The sequence below is a fragment of the Ochotona princeps genome, chromosome 28 (genome assembly GCF_030435755.1).
Source record: "Ochotona princeps isolate mOchPri1 chromosome 28, mOchPri1.hap1, whole genome shotgun sequence".
Lineage (NCBI taxonomy): Eukaryota > Metazoa > Chordata > Mammalia > Lagomorpha > Ochotonidae > Ochotona > Ochotona princeps.
In genome coordinates, this window is record NC_080859.1 from 22488273 (window position 1) to 22508684 (window position 20412).

Here is a 20412-nt window from a genome sequence, read left to right on the forward strand (position 1 = left end):
CCAGAAGCATGAGCCTGAGCCGGGATTTGATTCTAACCAGGCTCTTCAATGCAAGACCCAGGCACCATAGCTGCTAGGCTGAGCACCGATCCTGTAAAAGTATTTTTGGTTGTCACATCTAGGGCTGTTGTTGGCTCTTATTGAATAGTAGCCAAGAATGCTGCTAAGGACAGCTTCCCACAGCAAGGAACATTCCAGCACCAAATGTTAGAAACCCTGGCCCTGGGCATAGGGGCAAGTCATCCCAGACTGTAATGCTGATGTAAATACAACCAAAGAATTCTGGTGGCAAATATCTCATTTACAAGTGACATTTTTCAAGCTAGAAAAATAATCAGTACTAGCTTTTTCCTATGTCTGAAAACATAAAATATACAGTGATGTGCGTGGGCTGTTTTCTTTCTAAACAAGGACCACTGGGGAGTGGGAGGGCGTGTTTGTACAATGTTGTCTGAGTGTAACTGCGTCCAAAGTCTTGGGCTCCGAAATGAAGGAGGATGGAGTGACCTGTTACACGGCGCTGTCTGACTTCAGTGAGTCACACGTACAGACATGTCCTGGGCAATCTATTATCATCAATTGTTCAAACCCCAAAGATGATAAATGATTAAAACCCTCAGAAAATGGGGAAAGAGGAATGCTGTCTACCTACATAGGTAGAGAAAATTGCGTTTTAGTCTCCAGGGCAGCCTTTCCTCTGCGCTGTGCCTTGGGCCTCTTGGCTGACCTTGGCCACTGCTGTGCTGTCAGCCTGCCACTGCCCGTTGGGTGATAAGGAAATCCAAGCAGAACACAAGGGCTGTGCCTGTGACCATGGCAGTGAGCAGCTGGCATCCTTATTTAAACCCAAATACTATTGAGGCTATGTGCTTATTGGGCATAAATGTTAAGAGACTCCAGTTCTAACCTGGATGTGTTCAGAAAAGAATGAATGCATTCTTGCCAAAGCGTCTGAAAATAAATTCCGTTATAGGCTCTCATGGCTAGGTCAAAGATGGGGACTCAGAGACTTACCAAGGGACAGTGCATCCCTTTGATGAGCCCAGAGGCAGGAGAGCTGCTCAGTGCGTCGGCTGCCGGGATGCTGCATCGGTGTAGAGTTAACATTACAACCTTCCAAATACCCTCAGAAGTGAATATACTCATAATGGCAAGTGAAATGGACCGAGCATGCCCATTACAAGTTTCCTCCAGGGATAGGTCAGTGAATCCCTGGCCCGGATATGTTTCCCAGGAACTGGCCTACCAGAAGCCACACACCCACTCTTGATTGCAGAAATCATGCTAATGATGCCTCATTGAATTCTCATTTTTTTTTTATTTTAATTCAACGCCTGCTCTCATCCTCGCAGCAAGACTAGAGGGCACGGATTATCATGCACGGGGTACAGAGCAGTGAACAGACTTCAATGATTGTCCCGGCCCATACAGTCAGAATGTGGCAAGGATGGTGTTTGAACCAAGGTGTGTCAGAGCCCTTTTTGCAACTCTGACATTGTGTGCAACCTGAGACAGTCCACTGGCTCCTTCACTCACTCAACAAGCAGTAGCTGGACATCTACTCTGTGGGACTATGCGACACTTACGGAGGATACAACAATGAACAGAAGGGAGGAAGATACCCTCTCCTCGTGGCATTTTCATTCTGAGGAGGGAGATGAATGCTTGAAGTGTGTGATATGTCATACGATGGGAAGTCATAATGAGACAAAGCAAGGATGCTAGCTGAGTGGGAGAGGTTGCAACTTAGAGCAGGCTGCTTAGGAAAAGCCTTCCTGGAGGGTGTTCTTTGCACAAAGGCTCCTGGGGTGAGCTTGAGAACCATGAAGTCACCTAAGGAGAGACACCAGCAGTACCATGTGATGGCAGCCAGAGTACCTGAGAGGCAACAGGTAAAAGGGGATGGATGTGGCCCATTCGTTAAGACACTGGCATTTCCTTGGGGAGCAGCACCTGCCTGAAGGTGTTGAGCCATCTGATGTGACACTTTCAGAAAATAGAATACTCAACACGGAGAGTATGACGGGAGGACTGGAAAAGAGAAAGATGGATTTAGAAGGCTGTGACAAGAACCCAGGACATAATGATGCTCTGAAATCAGGCTAGCAACAGTATGTGGGGAGAAGGAATGGGACTAGGATTTGGTAACCAGCACTTATGCTAATGGGCCACATTTCTATCTGAAAAAAATTGGAATTATGTGTTTGCTGTGTGTTCACTATATTATGGATTAGCTGTGCAGGTTTGCCATTGACTGAAGTATGAAAGTCTAGTGGGAGAAGCAGCCTTGAGAGGGGGATTATGTGAGATTTGATTTGTGGTACTGCGGAAATCAATATCAGACTTCTTCCAAATGGAGGTCTTAATAGGCAACTGGGAATGACTTCGCCGATCAGGAAGGAGTTATTATCGGTTCACACGTGACACTGAACCCTGAGGTTGCATTCCCAGGAGCTGCTGTTGCCCCTCAGAGCGGGGATGTCCAGAACCGTGACGTTGGAGCTGTGGTCCGTTGCTGTGTGGAGAGCTCCCTGAGAACCGATGAGCTGGAATATCGCAAGATGCCAAGAACTCAGGAGTCAGGGTTTTGTGAAAAGACCACATTGTAAGAGCACAAGACAGCATCCAGGGACAGACACAGAGAAGAAACAATCGTAGGACCTCTACAGACTTGATTGATTTGGTCAAACGGGAAAAAAAGAAAGCTTTCTGCAACATTTATGTATAAAACGTCAGCTGGAAAGAGATCGCCTTGTCTCCATCCACTGAGTCTAGGTCAGCAAGGAGTTGGTCGTAAACTGGGCAAGGGTCAGTTAGGGTGACCAAACCCCCGAGGGCTCCCCTGTTCTGGGCAGTGCTGGGTGAACTGAGATGGGGTTAGTCCCCCTTGATACAGGCTCCAAGGGGCCTCCCTTGGAGATCACTGCTCCCCAGGATGTGCCGCCCCCCGCTGCTGTTGTGAGCTGCTGCCTCTACCTGGGATTTGTTCCCTGGGAATGCCCTTCACCCCACAACCACCACCACACATGCACCCCAGGACTCAGAGCTGGGATCCTGGACGTGGTCACCTCTGGGCTTTTCCTTGGGTCATCCAAGTGGGAGCTCCTATCACCTTTTTGCTGGTCTGTCTCCCCCCCAAGCAGCTCAGCCATTATGCTTTGCTCACTTTTAAATCCGCCCCCTCCCCCAATCTAGGTATAACCCACTGCCAGGTTCAAGGGTCAAAGTCTGGGGAGAACAGAAGGGAAATGCTCTTTTCTTGGCATGCTTTGTTATAGATCACTCCTCCTGGCCAGTTTTCAGCTCCTGGGTGTGAGCCAGCTCCACAGCACCTGATGTTGGATGACACAGCGTACTCTACAATCAGGAGGGGGGAAAAAAGCGCTAAGGGACTAAGCATCATCTCAAGGCCACCCAGCAGGGCCCGTGGAATCTGACCATCACGGCCAATGCTCTCACTTTCCCTGGAAACAAGGCACTCCAGAGGGATATAGTGACTCGGGTAGCAGGCTGCGCATGGCAGAGTTCAGATCAAAATCAGACTCTTCACTTGCTATTTGCTGGTGCAGGAAATTCTGCCTGAACTGCTTCTTAGGCAATAGACATTTGCGTTGCGGCTTGCCCTTGTTGGTTTTTCTCCTAGCCTCTACTGGTCTCTCGGGCCTGGCTACAAGGGATAAAGAGTTTGATCACTGGAAAAATCAGTATCAGGACCCTATAGGCTGTTTGCCAGCAACCCAAGAATACAGTCCCCTGGGACTCAGGCTGTGCCCTGCGGACAGATGTGCCCCAAAAGAAAAAAAGCCGAAGTCAGCACAGCAGACAGACACGCAAACTTTTGCCACTTTTGTATTTTATTGTGGAACTGAGTTTTGTTTTTTTTTTTTTTTTCCTTTACATCAAATATCCTCAATGGAAGAGGGGATATTGCACACAAATATCATAAAAGCACTACATATTACTTTCACTGGAAACTAATTTTCTACATTAGATATGACTGGATAGGATAGAAGTGATGCAGGATTATAAGACGTCATACCATACACAGCTGCGGACTGACACAAACACCATTCAGAACGAGAGAGAGGAGTGTGGAGGGCTTCTCCGCGCCCGGCTCGAGACGCGCCTCTCCGGGGCCGGAGCGAGAAGGACTGCCCGCAGCAACCCTGGCGGAGAGCGGGTCGGCGCCGCCGTGGGTGTTCCGCCGGGCGCGGTCTCCAGCCTCTCCTCTGTGGCTCCTGCCTCGCGGAGCTCCACGCGAGGGCAGGGAAACTGTTGTTTTTTTTTCCCCTTCCTTTTCAGTCTTTGAGGCTGCCTTTTAAGTGAACTTCATAAAGTCACAGCTTTTTAAAATTTTTTTTTGTATGCTTTTAATAGTAAATAGTTTTAATACCAGGTGAAAAAACCTAATTACTTTCCAAGAATGCTCATTCCTAGGCTGCTTTTGGTGTGTTGTTCAGTTGGCTGAAAGATAAAAGCTTACATCGCTTCTCGGCCTTTTGGCTAAGATCAAGTGCAGATAAAAGCTTACAGTTCCTTTCAAATGGAAACAGGATCTTTTCTCCTAAATTCTGAAGAGCAAAAATAAAATTACAAAAAAAAGTTATTATCCTAACTTACAAGATCATGACTGAGCAGGAACCTCCTGTGACAGGTGACTGAAAGAGAGGCAAGAAAAGCAATTTCAGACCTGTAGCTCCTGGGAGCTGAAATTTGGTAACAGAGGAAAATAGGTGGTAGAACTTCCATTAGCAAATGATTAAATCTTATTAAAGGAGTATCAGAAAGTTCCTAAAACTGCATCAGCTATTGGAGACACTTAAAACATTCATATACACCGGGGAAACCATTCACTATGATATGTAATGTTAAGAAAGAAAAACTTTTTTTGAATTCCATGGAAATGGTGTTTAGGGGAGGGGGATTCAGTCCTTGTATCCAGTCCCACCACAAGACTGAGAAAGCATGCATGGGATTGAGGTTTAGAGAAGGAGGCATTGGGGGGGGGGGTGGGGGAGAGAATTGTTCAAATTGGAAATGGAGGCTCATCGCTAACATTTCATCTCTGCAGAATTTTGGTTAGGAATACTACCAAAAGGGTCGTGATCGTGGGTGCAATCTCCACAGAATGCTGTCCTTCACCCAGACGGGCAATTCCTTCCACTCGGACATTCCATCTACACCTTCGGCTCAAGTACTCCATGCGAACAAAGCTCTAGAGTCTGGGTCAATCTCTAGTTCTCACCATGAATGTACATGGTACATCGTGATGGCTGTTGCTAAACAAATTGTGAGTTTATGGAACTAGCAAAATTAGGTTAGTCACGCAGGTAGGAGAGGTGTCCCAGGAGGGCAGGAGCAACCTGTAATGCAAATATTGGCTTTCCTGATATACTCCGTGAGGCTCTGTGGCCATCACGGACAACGATGGATGGAGAAAGGTACAGGCAGATTTCATAGGAAAACAAGCCAGCTGTCTAATGACAGTTTATATACATATATTTCCCCCCATCACATCCCATTACAGAAGAAAAAGGGGGGGAGGATTGAGGGGCAGAGGAATTATAACTGAAGACTGGCTATATTTTCCTAAAGTATTTGAATTTCTGAAAGCAAAATAATGCACATTACATAAATTTCATTTGGGAAATTGGAACACAACTCCATCTTCTATCAAAGAAAAATCAACCAGAGGTCTGGCTTTGGCAAGAAGGCTAGACGTGTTTTTCTTCCCAGGCATCATGAGGACCAATTCAACCTCACCGCTGTTAGGTAATTATTCTGAGTGTCTCAGGTTGTCTCACGAAACGAGTTCGAAGTAGATGAGTTTATACTCAATGAGATCCATGCTCATCACAATGACACTTTTCCATCGTATGTTCATTTTTGTTTTTGTACCTTTAATATGTTCTTTGAAAGGACTTGAAAGAAACGGGGAATAAATAAAAGCTGCATTGCTGGAGAAGCCTAACAAAAATAGAATCTTAATCTTCTTTAAAAAAATTAAACATTTGAAAAATGTATTTCACAGCATTAAGTAGACTGCATGGGCCTTCGGCAAAGGGACGCCGAAGAAGTACTGTTTAAACCCTCATCGTTGTTAGCAGTGCAAAACATACACTCATCAGACAAAACTAAACTAAAACGTTAATTCTGAAATAAATAACTAACATAGAAAATAAAATGAGGTCATTGTTCACTACGCCGTAGCTCTTAGAGTCTGCAGGAAACGGAACGCAACAGCGCGACACGGTTGATGCTGATAGGTCCGCCTCATCGGAACACTGGGTGCACAGGTCCACAACGTGAACCCCGATGGCAGTTCTCACCATGCTCTGGCTTCCCAGGTTCACAGTGCAATGATGACAATGATGGAAATCGTCTCTGGATTCTACAGGATGAACCATAGGACTTGGGAGTTCATTTGTATTCCATAAATTATTCCTTTTTAATTTTTTTTTTTCAGAAAAGAAGATCCCAAAGCAAAATTTGCCAGGGTTCTTTCATTTGGTTCTTTTCCCTCATGCTTGAAGATATTGAAAGAGTGTCACAGCTGAGTGATGGATTTGTAAATGTCTTGAAGAGTAGCTTTGCCATGCTATTCTACCCCCACTCTCAAATACCATATACGCAGGTTTTTACATTATCAGAACCAAAGGGTGGGAGGTATCATTATTCCTGGTACTCATGGATTTTTAGTAAATATTATTACTGCAATATCAGACTTCAATCTTGCCAGAACTTCAAAAGACATTATTCAATTTTTGTCTTACGAAACATCTAAAAAAAAAGAAACCATATCATTTGAAAATTTTCTTTGCATTTTCCTGTAAATGAAACATTTGTTAAAAAGTTCATCTATGAAAAGTTCTCACATATCTAAAAAAAATTCTTCTGTACACTTATTCCCATAATTATGTTGAAATGAATGGAAAATTTAAAAAGCCAATGTAAGACAAAGGAAGGCAAATACTGTACACTTGCTGAGAGCTCTTCCCCCCATAAGATTCACTGCTTTCCCAGTTCTGATTAGAGAAGCCATTTCAATCTTGAACGTGCAATAGTGAAGAAGCTACTAGTGGTACAACTTGTTTGACTGAAGGGGCCACAGGTGCACAGAAGTGGTATTCAAAACACATGACTCAGCATCAAACTGTTGGACCAATCAGATGAGCTTCTGGTACCACCACACACCACGCAAACACGTGCTCCTTTACCTGGAGTGTCTATAATCCTACATGGATGTGTTATAAACTTGCTGTCTCCCATGAAAAAATAAGTGTATCAAGTATCTTTGTACATTCAAGTCACTTCCTAAGGCAAAACATCTACCGAATGTACTCCCAACTGCTTTGGTATTTGCTTCAGTTAAGTGGGGTGAACGTGGGTATTGTTGCATGCAGGTGAGCTGACAGAGTGGACTAGGGGGTGGACAAATGCTGGGAGCATGCCTTACTTAGATTGGTCTACTCGTGTGTTGAAAGGGTCAGAGAGTTCTGAATGGGGCTCAAACCACTTGTGTGTCCAGTCTACACTCGCTACATCCCATCAGTGCGTGACCTTCAGGTCTGAAGGAGTTGAATTAAGGCGTGAAGTTCTCACAGGCCCTCCTAACAAGTTGCGTTTTTCTTTTTTGTTTTGTTTTCCAACCAACTTGTCGTAGCAAATGAAGACCCTTTTGGATGACTCAGACTGACACAAATGGCAAACTTGACCTCTATCGATTACATAAGACCTTCTGCCTGAGAAAATGTAGACCTAAGCGTTGGCGATGTCCTCCTCTGCTACCCCACCTGCTCGCTCTGGCTGGCTGTCTCACCAGAACTTTACCATGACATCACCTTCCCTCGCATCCTTTTTCTTTCTCATTCTTCCCTCTGTCTCTTCCTCTCCCTCATTTCTGCGTTCCCTTTGTGCGCTCCCTCTCTTGCTTGCTCACTCTCTCCTTCTAAATGTCTTTACCTAGCAGAAGTCAGTTGGGTTTGCTAGTGCATGGTTTCCAACCTGTTCAGCAGAGATGCACTGGGGTAGGTAATTTTGCAGTAACTTGAACCCTATTGCGGGAATATTGTTACTTCCCTTAGCAATCAGCAAAAACTGAGAAATATTGGTGACTTGCATTACCATGACACAGTATGGCATTTGGCAGGTAATTTTGTTCAGCGACTTAATTAGATGAAGTGACCTTTTTTTTTTTTTTTTTTTTTTTAGAAAAGGTAGTTTCAAAGTGAAGAATTTCTGGAAGCGAACTCCAAATCCTGTGGTGTGGCTGGCCTTGGCTTTTACAGTTCAATCTTGCAAGCGGGGAAGGATTCGTCTTGCATCACCACTGTGCTGCTGCTTGCTAACACCATGATGTTGAGGTCTTGCTGCTTCTCGTGGGTCTCCTGGTACCACTCCCTCATCACTTCTGAGTCATGAGTTGGGATCAGTGTCACCTACAGGGGGAGGGAAAAGAGCTGTTTCAGTGAAGACACAGAAACAAGAGGAAGGCATGAAAGGTGCTAGCCATCAGAAGCCTGAAGAACATTTTCTCTTTTTTTCAAGAAATTCAAAAGCTTTTTTTTTTTGGACTCACATTTTCTACAAACCAGAATAAAGCTGCATAAATACCATTTTCTTTCCTGGGGACTGAAACTAAAAGCAACGAGTGACTTGTCAATCCGTTCATTTATAGTCACTGTTGAACTTTCAGTTCTTCCGCGTCAAGAAATGTAATTTAGTGAAGGTGTGATTTTTGTATTGCCCGTCATTCAACTAATAAATTTCACCTGACAGGTATTGCGTGTGTACTACAGCTCAAAGCCCTCAGAATCCTAATCACTGCAATTCACATTTTGTCCTGAGGACAAAGGTTTGTATCTCGAACTCCTGTATGCGGCTAAAGATGGAGGAGGAGTGGAGGTGCCTAATATCTTAAGTTGTAAGATTCCAACAAGCAGTTCTAAGAAATGGTACACAAATAGACTTTAGCAAGTGATTCTGTACAGAACAAGTAAAACTGAATTGATCGGGCCCGGCGGCGTGGCCTAGCGGCTAAAGTCCTTGCCTTGAAAGCCCCGGGATCCCATATGGGCGCCGGTTCTAATCCCGGCAGCTCCACTTCCCATCCAGCTCCCTGCTTGTGGCCTGGGAAAGCAGTCGAGGACGGCCCAATGCATTGGGACACTGCACCCGCATGGGAGACCTGGAAGAGGTTCCAGGTTCCCGGCTTTGGATCGGCGCGCACCGGCCCGTTGCGGCTCACTTGGGGAGTGAAACATCAGACGGAAGATCTTCCTCTCTGCCTCTCCTCCTCTGTGTATATCTGGCTGTAATAAAATGAATAAATCTTTAAAAAAAAAAAACTGAATTGATAAGAGACAGTTCATGGCCAGATATGGCGTGTGGGAGCTCCGAGTGTCCTTTGCTCAGCCATGCTCCTCCTCCTATGGAATTTCACAGGAACAGTTGAATATTTTAAGCTTTGGTTCATGCAGGAAGCAGAGAGGTGTCAAGACAACTCTATGCCAGTTTTCACATGGAACTCTGACCACTTTGATCCACACAGACATAACACTCTTGGTATTTGGAGGTGACGGGCAATTAATCCTGGACTCATTTTGGCAATTAATGAATGATGCCGTAGGCCAACCAGCTGGCTTGCCTCCAAGGCCATGGCTACTGGTGGTGGCAGAGAATCCCAGTATAGGCTATCTTCTGCAATGTTAAGCCCACTTTGTCCCTGGGATATTTCAAGTGTGGCAGACTCAGGAGGACCCACACTCCTTCTGCCTCTGGACACAGCTCAGATGCAGGGCAGACATGGCCCTGAAGCCCTTACCTGCATGTTGCTGCCCCACTGAGCCTTCCCTTCCAACAAGGCATCCAGGACAGCCCGGCTGGGCTCCTCAGCAGCTGGATCATTCCCACTCACCACGTAGTAGGATGACCTCACTCTCTTGAAAAATTCCACATCGACGTTCTTACTATTACTGTGGTTGGGGATGTAGCACAGGTCCAGGTACACAGGGAGGCCTGGAGGCACAGCAGAGGGCTTGGCTGTCTTGGTGGTTCCTGGACCTTTGATAAATAAAAAGGTAAGATGGTAAGACAAACATCACAGCCATGTGAAGAGATCCACGCATCCAAGGACAGCTCCTCAGATCCTCCACCCAACCCCTGGGACAGGCAGAGGGGCTGACAGCAGTTCCATCTCCTTCGCAACCGCAGCGGGCATTTAGCGCAAACAATCTGAGAAGACAAAACAGGGCTGGTTCCCATCTCAACAGGGGAAATGACAGATCTAAGAAGATGTAACTGGATAGAAAGAGGCCTCCTAAAAGAACCTCTAACACAGCATAACTTGAAAAGTTAACTAGAGGCTGGCATTGTGGCACAGGAGGAGTAAGCCGCTTCCTGCAATGCCAACATTTCCCGTGACATCAGTTTGAGTCCCAGCTGCTCAATGTTCAGTGCAGCTCTCCACCTGCACAACTGGGAAAGAAGCAGAAGATGGCTAATGCCACCCACATGGGAGACCCAAAGCGAAGCTTGCTGGCTTCTGCCTGGCCTAGCTCCAGCTGCAGCAGGCCATTTAGAGAGGGAACCAGCAGATGGAAGAGCTCTCTTAGTCCATCTCTCCCTCCCTCTCTACAACTCTGCCTTTCACAAAAATTTTTTAAAATCTCTTAAAAAAGAAGAAAAGTGATCCCAGGAAGGATTTTAAAAGTCAGAAGGAAGCATCTACGTGCATTTGGCAAACCCTAATTAAATGACCCCAGTAATCCACTGTAGGGTCTCATTGAATGGCTATTTTACCCACAGCTGAATACCCTGATATTTGGCCTAGTAAGTGATTTAGTTCTTAGTCCCACATGATTTTCAAGGTACTTGGCACCTCAGCCCCATGCATAAGCCAGTGAAACACTGCCTTCTGCCTGCAGTACAGTGCCTTGAAAGTGCATCTCTCCCTGGACAGGGCTGGATATAGAGAAAGGTTCAGAAACACAAAGCTTTCTCTAACTGACCAGAACATTCCAGAATGCAGAAAGGGCATCCTGAAGCCAAAATCCCAGCCTAAATCAGAAAGGCCTGGGAAAACGAAAGACTTGGATTAACCCAAAAGATTTCTGGATAGGGCTAGTGTTTGTGGCATATCAAGTTAAACTGGCTACTTGCTATGCCAGCATTCCATATAGGGACTGGCTGAAGTTCCAGCTTCTCCATTTCCAACCCAGCTTCCTCTTGAAACATCCAGGAAAGCAGCACGGGATGGCCCAAGTTTGTGGGCCCCCCATATGGGAGACCCAGAAGCAGCTCTCATTTCCTGCTTTGGGCTTGGCCCAGTCACAGCTATAGCAGCTATTTGGGGAAGTGAAGTAGAGGATGGAAGATCTGCCTCTCCCTCCTCCCTCTCTCTCTAACTCTGCCTTTGAAACAAATCTTAAAAACAAACAACCAACTAGTGAATTCCACCAATTGTCCAGTTTTATTTTTCAAGGAAGTAGGGGAACGCTGAGATTAGTCCAAGGTGGAACAAAGGAGCAGGCTATTTTAATGAATCTGAGTTCAAAGCTTTCAAAGTACCCATGATAAGCTCTCCTAAAGAATACTGACGGGTAATGGCCTGCACTGCTTCCTGTGCACTAACCCACCACCACCAACAACACATGGAAACACATGAGGAAATTGCCAAAAGCTGGCTCTGGCTTGTTTTCAAAGTTAAAGGTGTAGACTGACATTATGTTGTAGTGGATAAGGTGACCACCTGCAATGAGCTCTGGTTCAGGTCCCCATCGCTTCGCTTCTCATCCTGCTCCCTGCTAACAGCCTGAGAAAGCAGCAGCAGACGGCCCAAGCATGGCCTGTGCCACCCAGGTGTCCCCATGTGGCAGACCCAGATGAAACTCCTGGCTTCAGCCTGGCTTCCATGCTGTGATGATGTGGGGATTAAATCAGCACATGGAAGATCTCTCCCTCTCTCCCTCCATAACTCAGATTGCCAAAAGAATAAATCTTTAAAAAAAATGTGCAATCTTATGTCTTTAGAGATCTTGACTACTTACTCATCTTCATTCACTATTTTGCCTTGAAATTATCGGTTTAAATATCAGAGTCTAAAAGCTCAACTGCATGGACTAGGATATGTATGTTCTGGCAAATTTGGTAGCAAATTTCTGTTGGTCTTTATTTGTTTGAATGGATTTTGCATTTTCCTTTCAGAGCAAGGTGGAAATCACTTTTTTTCAGACCAAAGAGTTAATATCCAATGCTTTTCCATTCGCTCCATATGTGGACCTAATTTTTTGTAAGACTAAATTTGATGAGAGGTAAACCCCAAAATTGATGCTCCTAGTACACACTGAGTTCGAGCACTCCAAAGGTTCATCTCTCAGATTTTTCCCTAATCAATCAAGGAGATGTTATTTAAATGACTGAGTTTGGGTCATTTTTTTGGTGACCTTGTTAACTGTCATCCAAACCCCCCTGGGGAATCATATCATGTCAATGAAAGGCAGCATGTGGATCCCTGCAGATAACTTTAAAGCAACAGAGTGAAGCTGAGCTGCCGGAGAGTCAGCTCATCACTGTTGAGAATCTGGTACATACACAGGGGTACCAGGACCAAACCTGGAATGATCGGGAGTCAGGCATGTCAGCCTTGCTCCAGCAGACTTCAAACTGGAAGGGCGTTGTGAGCCTCTTCTTGCTGGGTTGTCGGGTGGGAAGGTGGCCACAGACAAACCTTGGGTTTTCCTTTCAATAAGTTCTGAGTATTCACTGACCAACAGAAATGATGTGACTCGCTGGTTAACAAAACAGAACACTGCCTGTAATGGTAACTGCTTAAATAAAATGCTTTTTTATAAAAAAAAAAAAAAAAAAGGCCGGGGGGATTCTACACCTTGGCCTATATTGGTCATTGCAAGCATGGCGGAGCCTCTCATCTTTCCCATGGCATTTGGGAACTCCAGGTGTGTCTCTGCGGCTTAATTCTGCAGAGCTGCAGCACAGCACAGCTGGATGCACACATCCTTGGTACTATGACTTTAGACCAGGGTGGTGGTTTCTATGTGACAGCATGGTACAAACCCAGAAATCCCCCTCTGAGCAGTCCTGGCTACTCTGGACCCTGTGCCAAGCTAACCCCTCCAGCCCAAGGGCCACACTGAGCAGGAGACAAGCCCAGGAAAAGCAACTTCCATCTTCCCAGGGCAAAGGCAGTTAGGGAAGATGAGAATATGTAAAAAAAAAAAATGTTGTGGAGAAAAAACTAAATTAAAAGAGAAATTGAAAAGTTTGAAATCCATCCTCAGTTGTATTTCTTTCTCATAGTATGCACTTGCCAGGAACTTTTCAAGAACCATCATCTAAGGGCTCTGGAGAGAGGGGCTTTTCGGTGCTGTGGCCTCTCTCGGGAGGCCTGGCATCTTCAACGTACCTGCAGTTGCCGTCTTGCTTGATTTGGATGCAGAGACGTTGGCGGCATTCTTGGTCTCCTTATCTTTCTCATCTCCTCGTGCAGCTTTGACCTCAGGAGTGGTGCTGGTTTTCGTCACTTTCTCCGCAGATTCTTTCTTCTTGGGGGAAGCCACTCGGGATACCTTGTCTGAGGATTCTTTCAAGGTGGCTGGTTTTGGTGAAGCTGCTGCTGGCTTGGATTTCCCATCGCTCTTCTTGACTGGTGAAGATGACTTGGTCTTCGTCCCTGGCTTCTTGGTTTTGGTCTTCTCCTTCAAGTCTTTCTTCAGAGCTTTGCCTAGGTTCTGCTCAATGGCCAAGGCCTCAGGGTCAACCATGGACACATCAGGGTGGCGTGGAGAAGGGCTGCGGTCTTGCACGGGGGCCGGAGGGGGATCCATGTGCTTGTACGTGACGGTTTTGTCTGTGGGAATGGTCTCGGACTCATCCTCAGAGTCGATATTTGCATCTGCTGTGATGGAGGGGCACTCTTCCGTCTCTGGAGGCACATCAGAGTCGGTCTGAGATGGGGCTGACTCGCTGACAGAGGTGGGAGGGGTCTCATCGCACTGGCGCCCCTGAACCTTTCCTCCCGGGGGAGGTGGAGCACCCCCTAATTGGGTGAGGGGCTTTTCGGTGTCGTCGGTGGGATCCTCACTGGCAAACCACTCGAGTGGATTGGGATTAATGAAGGAGGGCGAGAGCTCCGTCTTGGGATGTTTGTACTCACAGGAAGACACGAGACACAGGTCGACCTCCTGGCGGGCTTCTGAGGGTGACTTCTCTGCAGCGTAGCATCGGTCCGAGGTCTCATAGGAGTAAGTAGACCCCTGCGGGGTTTTGGTGATTTTCTCTGAGGTCTCGTAGCAGTATGTAGAAGTATCAGGGGTGTGTGTGGTTTTTGTAGATGTCTCATAGGAGTAACTTTCAGATTCAGGGAAACTGGAGATTTTCTCAGTGGTCTCATACGAGTAGCTGGAGTCTCCCAGTGTGTGGCTGCCATCGTCAGAGTCATCATAGCCATTGCTGATGTCATCCAGGAGCCTTCGAGATCTCTCAGTCTTCTCATAGCTGTAGCCACTCACTGCAGGGGTCCTTGTCGTCTTCTCACTCATCTCGTATGAGTACCCATCCTCCGCAGGTGTCCGGGTGGTCTTCTCAGTGATTTCACAGGCGGAGCCACCATCCTCAGGGCTCTTGGTAGTTTTCTCAATGGTCTCATAGGAGTAGCCACCATCACACGGGGATTTGATGGCTCGCTCTGCCTTCTCATAGTAATAGCTGTCCATATCTGGCGCCCGGGTTGTTTTCTCATAAGACTCATAGTCATAATCTTCTTCATCTGGGGACCTGGTTGCTTTCTCAGGTGTTTGATAGGCATAGCTGAAGTCTCCAGGCGTCTTCCCTCCACTGTCCTTCTCCACACCAGAGGTCGTCAAATCTCTACTCAAGGCTAGGTGGTGTTGCATTGTATCGAATAACATTGAGGCACGGAAACCATAGGGCTCTGCAGAGCCTGCACCTGTGGGTGGGGAGGAAGAAGTGGGGCAAGCTGCCATGCTCTCTTTGACTGCAGAGGTAGAATCTGAAAAACTAGGAGAATATAAAGGAGAGGACTCCCGCGGAGTGAGTGGAGAGATATCAGATTTAGGAGAGAGCTTCTCTCCTTCCAGGCTTTGCACTTTGTCAGAGGTCAGCGAGGCATACAAGGCTATATCTCGGGGAGCAGCAACGTCAGACAGAGTATCTTCTTGAAGAGGAGAAGCTATCTGAGAAGGAGTATGAGCAGAAGAGGTGGACGGGGAGGCCTCCACCTGAGACACTGAGATGAGTTCTGAGAGATCATTATCTTGGGTGAAGGACGGCTCCTCCATGGGTGGTATCTTATGTGACAAACTGGAGTCCTGCATGTCAGAAGGACTATAGTCCACCTCCGTTGGCCCATTTTCTGTGATGTGGAGCACACCTGCTCCCACTGCAGACTGATCCGGAGACTGCCTACTGAAGTCCATAGCAAGGGAATGCTCAGGTGATTCTTGGCCAAATTCAATAGACATTGAAGACTGTTCCGATCTGTGATCCTGGACCGGTGTCCTGGATTTGGCTGTTTTAGGGGAGAAATCTGGTGGAGAAATTGACATTGGTCTTGGGCATTCTTCTTTTGATGGAGACATTTCTGTTTCCTGGAAAGTGGTAGGTGTTTGCACAACGGACACCGAAAGGGAATCATCGACTTCTGTGGAGTGTGGCGAGCCCACCTCGGCATGCAGAGAAGGAGACACATCATCTGTGGTTGGCTCCGGGAATGAGCTCGTAGCCACAGAGGCCGTGGAGACTGAGGCCACCCCTTCCATATGCGAGTAGGTGTCTTCTGCTACACCCTCGTCCACAGGTGTGGCTGACTTGTCTGAGACAGTGCCCTCAGAAATGGACATCTTGGTGTCTTCTTTAAAAGACCCAAACTGACTGACATCTACCTGTGTTGGAGAAACATCTCCTAACTTTCTTTCATCCAAGGCTAGTGCTGGTTGGGAACTTGCAGACTCAACATCGTCAGTCTTCTTGTCTTGATCAAAATCTTCCTTTATCGGTATAAAGTCCGTGCTCTTCCCTTCCTCTCTATCTGGGTAAAGACTCATGGATGTCATGTCAGAGACTGGAGACATCTGGTCTGGGAGTTCTTGCTTGCCATCCTTTCCTTCAAATGGACTTTCACTACTTCTGCTTGGAGCCTTGTCATCAACACTCAGGAAACTGTCATAGGCAGACTCGGATCCCAGCAGGGGAGGACTACGCAGAGGTGACAACACCTTCTCAAGGGGAGACTCAGAGTCAGGCACAGGTTCATCCATGGGGCTCACAGAGGCTCTGTCACTCTCATCTTTGGCATCACTGAATTCGAATCTCACGGGGACAGCCGGTGGCTTCTCAATGACCTCTGTAGGGAGGTGACTTGATTTCTCTTCGGTGGGAGATTGGTAGTAAGGTGTGTGGCCTGCACTGCCAGTCACAGACTGAGAAGGGGATACCACTTCCAGAGTCTTCTCCTCAGGACTAGCACAGCGTTCTTCAACTACTTCCTGTGGTACCTCAGGAGACACCGGGGCTACTTCCGCCTCCGTAGAGACTTGAATTTCATTGGGTGTCAGAGAGAAGTTGACGCTACGTTCACCCAGGGGAGTCTTCTCTATGGGAGACTGTGGGGATGGGCTCTGGGACGGGCTCTTCGGCGGGCTGAGTTTTTCCTCAGAAACTGTGGAGAAGGTTTCTTTGACCTCCAGCTTGGCACTGGCTTTTGCTTCTTTCTCTTCTAAGTAGTAGGCATCACGCAGAGCGGATCTGCTGAATTTGTCTTCCTCCATGGAGGAGGGTGGAGAGATGGTGGAGGCTGAGGCGGTGTAGTCCTTGCCTTCAGTGGCATCTGTTTTTGACCCATCCGACAGTCCATTGAGTGATGTCACAGCAGGCTTGGCATATTCCTGGGAATACAAGGCAGATTCATATTTGGTGATGTTTACAAACTCCTGTGATGGGGACTCAGTTTCTTCGTTATTGGTCTCATCACTCATTACATCGCGAGGAGTGGACATCTCATCCATGGGGGTGGGCTCGCTGGAGATCTCAATGGTAGACTGAGTGTAGCCCGAGGTGGCAGTGAATTCCTCAGGCTGGTCCTCCCGATTGTCCTCATCAGAGGCTGTGGCCTCGCTCTCGGAGCCTCCAGGCAGTGTCTCATCATGAATGGAAGAGGCGGGCTCTCTGCTGGGAGACTGGGCCCCAGGCTGCTTGACTGAAGCAGTGAGGAAACCATACTGGTCTTCCGCACCTCCGGTCTCGGCGGCCTTGTCAACCACGGCCATCATGTAGTCTTCAGCTTCTGCTTTCTCAGGCTCGTAGTCCTCCTCCCTGGCGTCCTCAGCTTTATCCTCCTCATCGCCCTCCTCCTCGGATTGTTCGGCCTCTTCTTTTTCAATTGCTTCGTCCATGTCTTCTTCCGCTCGGTCATCGGCACTGGCCACCGACTCCCTCTTCTCCTTGATGTGTACATCCGCCTCGGCCTTTGCCACCTCCTCATCCTCGGCAGCGCCATGCTTGGGGGCTCCCACGCCCAGGCTCTCCTCAGCATCCTCTTCCGGTTCCTCGGCTTCCTCGGTCTCGGCCTTCTCTTCGTAGTCTCCGGCCTCTGAAGACTCCTCAAAGCCAGCCCCCTCATCTTCGTATTTCTCCGTGTCCTCCACCCCTTGCTTCTCCACGGGCTCCAGCTCCTCGGGCGTCTGCTCGCACTCGCCCTCCCCTTCAGTGGTCGTGATGCCCTCGTCGGGCGACTCGGCGGGGCCTTTGAGGACTTCCGTCTCCTTCTGGATGACGTAGGCTTCTCCCGCCTCCGTCGCCTTGAGTTTCTCTTCGTCTTCGATCAGCTCCAGCTGAGGCTTGATGCCCTTGGCCACGTCGACCTCTTCGGCTTTTAATTCCTCAAAGTCCTTGGTGAGGTCCTCGGGGGATGACATGAGCGAGCGCTCGGCCTCGAGCTCCTTGCCGGGGCTGGGGGCTGCCGTCCCTGCCGCGGCCACGGCGGCCATGGCGGCTGCCGTGGCGGTGGCGGCGACCACCTCGGTGGGCTTGCTTTCCTTCTTCACCACTTTGATCTTGCCCTTCTCCTTCGGCTTGCCCGCAGCCACGGTGTCCTTCTTGGCCGGTTCCTCCTTCTTGGCGGCTACTTTGGGTTTCAACGCGGCCGGTTTTTTCGCGTCAGACAGAGGCGTGGATGGTTTCTTTGTGTCTTTAGTGAGCTTCTTGATTTCTTTTTTAGGTTCTTTCTCTTCCTTTTTCATCTCCTTCTTTTCTTCCTTCTTAACTTCCTTCTTGGCCTCCTTCAGGGGCGTTTCTTTCTTAACCTCTTTCTTGGGTTCTTTCTTCTCTTCCTTCTTGATTTCCTTTTTGATTTCCTTTTTTGCCTCTTCCTTTTTTGGTTTCTCCTCTTTCTTGACGGGGGTCTTGTCCTCCTTCTTCACCACCTCCTTCTTGGTTTTCTCCTTCTCCTCTTTCTTCTCGTCAGATTTCGCCTTCACCTCCTTCTTCACCGTCTTCTCTTTGGAGACCTTAGGTTTGACGTCTGTGGCTTGCTTTTCCGCCACGTCGGCTTTCACGGGAGGCTGCTCGTCCTTGCTGGGCGCCTCCTTTTCCGCCACGGCTGGTTTTGCCTCTGCTTTGAGAGGCTTGTCCTTCTTGACCGGCGCCTTTTCTTTGCTCTCCACCTTGGCTGGCTTTTCCACCTGGTTAGTTTTGGTGACATCGGGGGCTTCTTCCTTTGACTCCTTTCGCACGGGTTTGCTGGGCACCGGTTTGGCGGCTGGCTTCAGGTTTTCTTTGCTGTCGGCTCTCTGCTTCAGTTTGACCTGTTTGACGGCGGGAGCAGGCACCTGACCAGTCAGATCCTTTTGGGTGGCCAGCGGCTGCTTCAGGAAGTCTAAATGTTTGAGTTTTTCCAGTCCTTCCAGGATGTTGTATTGGGTGCTGTTGCCAGGAAACAGGACACGGATGATTTTCTCAGCAGGGTTTGCCGGATGCCACACGATCAACGATGAGACCGAAGTTAAATAGGGAATCGGGATATCTACTTCCTGACCGTTAGGCAGGATGAGTTCAGCCTTGTCCTTGCTGGTGCCAGTCCACTGCTGCATAAAATACTGCATTTCTTTGCTGCTCTTGACTGGGTTAAGCACATACATTTCAAGTTTACCCACTCCCATTTTTTGGAAAAGAATGACAGGATCAATAGTGTTGCCTACACTTCGAAACAGAGGCTCCGGCTTCATAGACAGCTTGTTTAGGTACTGGAGAGTGAAGCAGGCTTCCTCCAGGCTTCTCTTCATCTTGATGTTGGGCTCTGGGTTTTTCAGATTTTCCGGGACGTTGAGAAACACGACGCCCAAGTCAGGGGAGATGAGGTTTTTCATCCAGTCACTGTTTGTGGTCGAGCCCTGCGACTGCTCCTCCTCGAGTTCCGCAATCTTCCGCTGCAGCATGCTGTTGATGCCCGGCAGGTTGTCATCGCCAATGTGTGTGAGCAGGATGGAGTCCACTCGGTCCAGGTGGCGGATGAGTTTCCAGAAACACGACTTTCTCTCCGAGCCGCCATTGATGAGCATGTTGAATCCGTTGACCGCAAACAAGGCGGAGTCGCCTCTCCCTCCTGGGAAGATGTAACAGCAGGGCTTGGAGAGCTTCAGAAATCCTCCCGACGTGGGAGGCTCCAGGATGTCGAAGGGGGAGAGGACTTCCACTGATTCTGAGAGATACTCAGTAAACTCGGAGAGTCCTTCCATTTCTGGCAATATAGAAGCTGAGTTGAGCTTGATGTTGATGAAGTCTTGCAGATTATGTCTGTCAAGATTGGAATTCTTCCAGTCCCCTTCTTCGGGACAGAACAGGGTTAAGCTGGCTTTGTTGGCAGGATGGGTAGTGCTCAGTAACTCCCCAATCTGGATTTTAACAAAAGAAAAGAAAGGAAGAAGGGGTTTAGGTAACTGTCACCATCCCATCATCTCCACCTAAAGTTGCTGACACAGGACCACAGGGCTGCTTGGCAACGGAACAGTACTTTTTGAGTCCGAAAATACCTGCATGTCAGAAGGGGTGCAGCCTGTGTCCCCAGCATCCCCAAATCCTTCTGCCCCATTCCCTGTGACCTCCAGCCACTCCAGAACACGGCTCCAGTTAGAAGACCAGTGGCAGCTGTACAATCAGTGCATGGCTCACTGTGGCCATGAGATACTCTGGGTACTCTTGCAAAGACACATTATGCCAGGATGCCCTTTAAAAGACACTGAACCAGCACAGGAAAAAGCTCTGAGTCATTTAATCACTGCCACAAGACTGTTTCTTTTAATCCACTCAGCTTGGCAAATGGTAAGCAAGTGATGCACACGTTAAAGAAATTTAGATAACATATTTTGTATCTCTTTTCAG

At 47.9% G+C, this 20412-nt stretch overlaps 1 protein-coding gene across 1 annotated transcript in view; it reads right to left on the bottom strand.

Moving 5' to 3' along the window:
- Positions 1 to 8063: 8063 nt before the first annotated feature.
- MAP1B (microtubule associated protein 1B) overlaps positions 8064 to 20412 on the bottom strand; it is an 83510-nt gene continuing 71161 nt past the window's right edge. The window contains exons 5-7 of the mRNA XM_004586156.3: positions 13424 to 19925; positions 9824 to 10062; positions 8064 to 8438 (exon numbers count right to left, since the gene is read on the bottom strand). Coding sequence (XP_004586213.2) covers positions 8283 to 8438; positions 9824 to 10062; positions 13424 to 19925 — 6897 coding nt within the window. The 3' untranslated portion in view covers positions 8064 to 8282. The remainder of the gene's footprint in view (positions 8439 to 9823; positions 10063 to 13423; positions 19926 to 20412) is intronic.